The 6,946-nt window shown below is 40.9% G+C and overlaps 1 protein-coding gene across 1 annotated transcript; it reads left to right on the forward strand.

Annotated features, from left to right (window-relative positions):
- Nucleotides 1-3,221: 3,221 nt before the first annotated feature.
- GNRH1 (gonadotropin releasing hormone 1) lies at nt 3,222-6,138 on the forward strand (the record flags this gene model as incomplete). Its single annotated transcript, XM_084302228.1, has 3 exons — nt 3,222-3,362; nt 4,058-4,153; nt 6,097-6,138. 3 exons carry the CDS (start codon nt 3,222-3,224, stop codon nt 6,136-6,138), a joined length of 279 nt encoding a protein of 92 aa, XP_084158354.1.
- Nucleotides 6,139-6,946: the final 808 nt, after the last annotated feature.

Consider the following 6,946-nt stretch of genomic DNA (forward strand, 5'->3'; position numbering starts at 1 on the left):
TTGCATTAATAAAAGTGTGAAATATAAGTGTGTCTTGGTCTTTATTTAAAAAAAACAACCACACAACATAAACTCAACCTTACATGACTCTAACTTGGAAAGATAAGATATAAAAGATGCCAAAATTTAAATTTGATAGTTCCTTGTATACAAATCTAAAACTAGTGCAGCTGAAGTTGATTTTCACCTTTCATAAGCCCTTGGGGGGGACTGCTGCAGTTTCCAATGCACTCTGAGAACTTCTCCCATGTCTCTTTTCATTTTTTTTTAACTTGTCATTCATCTGCTTTGTCCCCACCCATCATATTTGTTTAATAAAATAGCTGGAATCAGAAGTCATTAACCACACTTTCCATAGGTATGTATGCTACTTAAGGCCCACTTCCCACATCAGAGATTATCATCACACAGTAAAAGCTGCTCCGCTGTGTTACTTTAATAAGGAAGTGCTAAAGCATTTCTGGAGGAAAAAAAAAAACTGCTTGACTTCGGTCTACAAAGGGCTCACAATTTCAGTCTAATAACCTACACAGTACAACAGTGACAACACAAATACAAGGCATCTGTATGGCTGTTGCAAATCACCCTGAGAGCAAAATTTGGAAAAATGCCATTCTTAATGCAGTTTCTCAGCTACAGCACACTTCTTTGGGTTACAAATGCCAAAACTTGTGTCTTAGGCCTGTTAGTATCTAAATAGGTTCAGAAACACCTTTCCAGCCCTTCTGATAGAAGAGGTCTTGATTCTTGGAATGAGAATCCACAAACCCAGATTGTCCAGGCAAGTCCTAGCCTTCCACATAGGCACTTAACTGCAGTGACAGACTTTCACACTTCCCTTCACAAACCAGAAAACTCATGCATGTGAAGGTCTGGGAGCTCTTCTGAAGGCTGTGTCAACCCTATTTTCCAGCGTCCAAAAACTAAAGAGAGGTCACACGCTAGCCCCAGCTCCACACTTTGATTTCTTTTGCCAGCATGAAGCTGGCACCCGCCTGACAAAGCCAGAGCGAAGCACTCCCAGCCCTTGAAGCAGTCCCCATTCAGGCTCTGCCTCTGCCAGAATCAGTTTTGTTTGTTGGTTTCCATTACGCAGGGCTGTAAAACTATTTGTGGGCAAACAAAACCAGCTGAACTCTTTTTCCTAACCTCCCACCTCCTTTATATAACGTGTGGCTGCGGTCTGGAGTTGAGCAGAAGACATGAGAACAGCTCACTTGCCAGCGCAGCTCCTGGTGCTCCTTCTCACGTGCTTCAGGAGGGCAGCTCTGCAGCTATAGGAAACCTGCTGTGAAACACAGCTGCTGAAAAATATTAAAAGCAGGCTGTTGTTAGATTTAGCTTTAATTGATAGGTTAATAAGAGGTGCTAAGCAGTTATTGGGCTCCCCTCTTTAAATGCCATCCTTCAGGATGTGCAAAATCTTACGTTTAATTTGAAATAACCTTAATTGTTGCTAGGCTGATCAGAAAAGGGAATACTCTTAAAACAGTTAAAGGAAAATCTCCCTTTTCAAGTGCTCTGCCCACGCTAAGGTAACCTTTCCCCCATAGAAACAATTTTCGCAGCTTGATCAGCTCATCAGCTGAAGCTAAACGCTGGCTACTCGTGCTGTGTGTGTGCATTAGAGCAGGAAGAATTACTCTTTGCTGAAGTCACTAAACCCTCCTCACATTATTTACTTACTAAATTACCTTTAATCCATTAATCTCAAAGAGGTTGTGGGGGCAGGAAGAGAGGATGTTTGAAGACTGCGAAACGTGATACACTCAATTGCACACAAAACGGTGCACAGCAAGTCCGAATAGCAGCCAGGTGGATTAAAAAATAAATAAAAAAAGATTTCTGCAGTTAAAATTACTGAATTTAAGTGCTGAATGCAAATGGCTACCAACTTTATAAAACTGCAGTGCATAAAGTTTCAAGAGCCAAAAACGCCAAAGTATTGCAATGTATACAGTCACACACACGTGTGTACATTTATATTATATGTATACATGTATAAATATATATATTATTATATTATGTATATATATATATATAAAATAAAGTGCCTGGGAAGTCCTATTCAAGGAAGATCCCATCTTGCAACAGAGGGGGTCCCTTCCCCATATTTCCAATCGAATAAATGTGTCTATTTGATCAGTGTAGTACTGCTTTGCACTTTATAGAGCAAAGAATATGAAGGTATTTTAATTCAAACATTAAGGAGGGGGACTTTCAAAGGAGCATGCAAAATGCTTTGTGCGCTTGTGCAATCTTAGGCTCCTGTTTATGCACCACAGGTCCGTTTCCTTCAGGTCTGATATACAGAGACTAAACTGAATTCCTCATCCATTTCAACTCCTGTAAGGCACACACATCAAATTCAAAGAGATTTTACTTAAAAGAAGTATATATATTTAGGAGCTACTGAAAGGAACGACTGTTTTCCATGGGGCAATCACAGCCAGCTAGATCTGAATGTCAGATTTACAGCCTCTTAAAAGAAAGGCTGTTACCATCGCGGCTCTTAGCGAAAACAGCTGAATTTAATACCTACACCGGGGCGTCCCAATTATGTGCTTTATTTCTTTACATGACAGAAACATTAAGAACAAAATTGCAGTCCCCACGATGGAATTAGATGAAGTCACCTGCTGTGAAAGGTTTGGTGTTGGGGTGGTTTTATATAAAAGCAAGGCAACAAACAAACTCGCAGGACATTTTCCAACAGGGAAGAGGTGGAGTGACTCTGCAACCTCTCTCAGCAAGCAGGTAATGTGCTTGAACAACACACCACGTCCTATTTCATTTATTCAGTCCTTAGAGAGGCTTGTATTGGAAGAAATTTGCATTAGAAGATACCGCAAAGAGCAATTTTTAAAGACTGCTAGAACAGAAATTGGCTGAACTGAATACATCTGTCAAATATCAACAGGGAGTTTCAGTGAACCTTGGAGATCCAGGCATTCCTAAAATTCTGAGAGGGCACTCAAAAATCCTAATTTAGATCTCCATCCAAATTCCTCAGATGTCAGATCTCTTTCTAATGAGCTAAGCCACACTTTGAGGGACTCCAAATCCAGCTGTGACTCGTGTGTAGGCACAGTGCCACTGGGGTGCAGAGGATCAGAACCGAAGATTCACTCCCAAAATGTAACATTTCCATGACTCTGTAAGATAAAAATTGAGCTTTAAATGACATTATGATCAAAAAGATGTTTTTTTTCTCTCACAGAATGCAGAAGTCCAGGAAGGCCTTTGTTGGTATCCTCCTGTTTACTGTGTCTGTGGAAATCTGCTTGGCTCAGCACTGGTCTTATGGCCTGCAACCAGGAGGAAAAAGGAACGCAGACAATCTGGGAGAATCGTTTCAAGAGGTAGGTTCAGGATTGTAAAGCAACTCGTTTTTGCTTGGATCCCTCACCTGTACCAGATGCAAGCAAAAAATGCCATGGGATGGGATCAGAGGAGACTCAGGCATTACTGTCTCTCTCTCCATGTGTATCTATTATAGAAACACACATTCATAAGACTTCTTAAAGTAGTAATTGGAGAGCTGACTGTGATGTGGCATAAGGGTAAGACATTCGACAGCCTTGCATAAAGAACAGTACCGTCTATTGCATACACAAAGCTTGGGTAGTCTTCTCTGAAGCAGAGATTGAAATTTGACTTCCAGGTTAAACCTGATCTCATCCCGTCCCTAGCTTCAGCCAGTATTCCGATCAGCTGCTTTATGACAACTTTCATCCACTTCAGTGAGAACGTGGCAACAGGCAGCTGTTGTGGGATTAGATGGCAAGCACTTAAATGAAGGATTCAAACCACAAAGCAGATGTGAAAAGTTCTGTCCACCGATGCTTTTCCCATGCTTTCTAATATTTCATGTGTAGGCTCTTTTAACCACAGTTGTAACATTCTGATTTAAAGTTTGCTATAGCACAAGCGAGCACCTAGGGAAGGGGAGAATTTAAATTGTGCAGTGGAACAGTTTCATCTTTATCTGCAACTAGGGCATGGTTGCCTTAGCAGAGATATCTCTTCATGAAGGCTGTGTCCGTTCCCAATTCAGATTGCAAATGACATGGAAAAAATAGGGGAAGTGCAGAAGACGGAATGCCCTGGCTCATATCAGCATCCCCAGTTTAGTGATCTGAAGGAAGCCATGGTAAGTAACATGTTTTTTCTTTTATCACTGTGGAATACAGGGGACTAGTCCAGGCTGGGAAAACACAGGGTAGGGGTGGGGTAGGAGTGATGAAAGAAGAGGAATGTCAGCTTAGTTTGCATATGGTGATAGTGGCTGAACCCTTATTATCTGCATCGTTCTCAAGTACCTTCAGTCTACAGTCCTGGAACTACATGATTCTTGCTGTTCCCATTGTAGCAGTGTCATTACTCACTAAATTAAAACAAAAACAAAAACCAAAGTCAAATGCATTCTATCTCCCTTAATACAAATCCATGCAGCATTCACAGATGCTTAACTTCAGGGGTGCACTTTGCAACTGAAGGATGGAGCCATATGGAAGCTGCTGCTCCCAAGGTCCCCAGATTGGGAAATGTATTTTCCATGAGATGCTCTAATGCAGTGACAGCAGAGACTTCACACTAACTGCCACAGAAAGAACACTCTCAAGCAAAAACCATGCTCTTCAAATCATACAGCAACACCTTGGTCAGGCCAGATGGCCACCACTTTCTGGGGAACGTCTCTGAGTTGTCCTAGGAGTGGAAACGCTCAATCTCTACTTCATTTTTGAATCAAAGACCAAAAATTTCAACTGCATACTCTTGCCTTTCACTGAGGAAGCTGGTCTGAATCGTTCAGAAACTCAGTAAGAGCGATGCAGACAGGTCAGTCCAACTTCTGTTCGCTTCTCACACGGAAATCTCCTAAATTCCAGGGTTTCTTTTAGGTCATCATCAATCCTATTTGTACAGAACATAAAATGGGATCTATGCCTGTGACTCTGGCTTCCAATAGCACTACTTTCAGTACGAAGAGCCAACACTAACTTAGTATGTTTATACATTTTTTTTTTTGGCCTACAAAAGACTATATTAGGCACGGACTGATAGCAGAAAAATTATCAGGATATATGAAATGAGTTCTTTGATGCTTTTTGCTCACTGAGGGAAACTTGGCCTTCCACTGCAGTCAAATTCTGAGGTTTGCTTGGAAACTGCTGGTAATCTTACACAATATGTGCAAAAAACTTTTAAGCCTCTGCATCTAGTGGTTACTTTGCATACTTATCCCTGTAACATAGCCTGAATTATGCGGCCTTACTTCTCGCTGCTTAATGACTTTGAAAACAAATTAAAACTTTTCCAGATGCAGGTTTTCCAATGTGACACATTCCTGGAGTTGATACAGGAATATTACGCAATGCGAGGGGAGGTGTCAGGAAATGGCCCACCCCGTGGAAAAAACTTTTCAAGTTACCTTCATCATTTCCTGGAGCAGCTGGAACTGAGCGCAAACAAAGATACACCTAGCTAAGATACAGAAGAGAAAACAATAACACATTCAGCATGTCGATCCAAAACAACTTCAGGCTTTCAACTCAGAGGTAACGACATAAATAAATACTGAAGTAGGAGACCAGATCCAGCAGGGTGTGACACAGCACATGCCATTCTAACAGTACTAAGGTATAGAGAAAAAGGTAACAGGGCAACAATCCCACCCCAGAACACTTTTGCTTTCTTGTGTCTTGGCCAACTGCTTAAGCTCACGGACATTTGACATACTGATGCTTTGTGTAAGTTCATGCTGCTCTTCCTACACCGCTGTCAAAATGTAGTGTTCAACAGCTGTCGGGTTGCACTCCAAGAACTGCTGCAGTGGTGGGCCCATTAACAGATGTAAAGCTGGTCATGTACTTTGGGATGAAAAGGGCTATTATGAGTGTCAGTTACATTATACTGTCTGATCAGATCCCCGGGCAGGTGGTGGAGAGATCATGTCGGGTCAGATTTATGTCATTCTAATCCTCCTTCCAATGCAAACCACACTATGAATATGTTAGCATCTGACTAGGCTTTAAAATTCCATCATCAAAGTTTTTTCTTTTCTTTAAAACTGGTGTATGTGTGTGCTTACAGGCAAGTCTGATTGAAGGAGAAGCCAGACGAAAGAAGATTTAAACCCACAAAGCCAAAGGAACAACGGACCCAGAATAAAATTTCAAAGCAACGTTAAAACCAGTTCCTCCTAAAATGGATTAGATTTCATTATGTGAATAAATTCTGTGAAGTTGTATTTAAGTGAAAGATGCTGTTGTATAGATTACCTGCTTAAAAGAGAACACATTCTAGTGCGGTGGTGGGGAATCAGCACCATAGGGTTGGCTTTTTCTGCAATGAAAACTCGGACACGACAGCTTTTGTTTCACACGCATGGGCAATGCCTGGACAAGGGCACTGTCTGATCTCCCCGGTCTCTGGATACAACAGCAATACAACATTAAAAATTAAGAATAAATTTACTGTTGGAAGGCAATTACTCTCACACATCAGTAGGCCACACATGAAAGACTTTTATATGCTTTTTTTTTTTTCTTTTTTTACTGGTTCACTCATAAAAACTACATTTATATTAAAAAGGTATTTACAAACTTTACAATAGTTAATACATTTAAAAAAAAAAAAAAAAAACACAAGAATTTATACACCTTGCTTTACAGACTTGGTGAATCACGCGCCATTTACCCAAAGAGATGCAGACTCCATTTCCAAAGCTTGGCTCCTACTCTTTCTCAGAGCCAGTTTAAAAGCCGTATATTTTGCTGATTCAACTGCAGAGGATTAAAAAAAAAGTATTTGCAGTCTGTAGAGGTGGGTTTTGTAACTGAACCATCACACCCAGCATCTCAAAGCACTCACAAAAACACATTACACAACATCCACATTCTCCTGAATTCCAGACAAACACGTCCCACAGTTTATCATGTCA

This window comes from Netta rufina (assembly GCF_964035555.1).
Source record: "Netta rufina genome assembly, chromosome: 27".
NCBI classification, from domain to species: domain Eukaryota; kingdom Metazoa; phylum Chordata; class Aves; order Anseriformes; family Anatidae; genus Netta; species Netta rufina.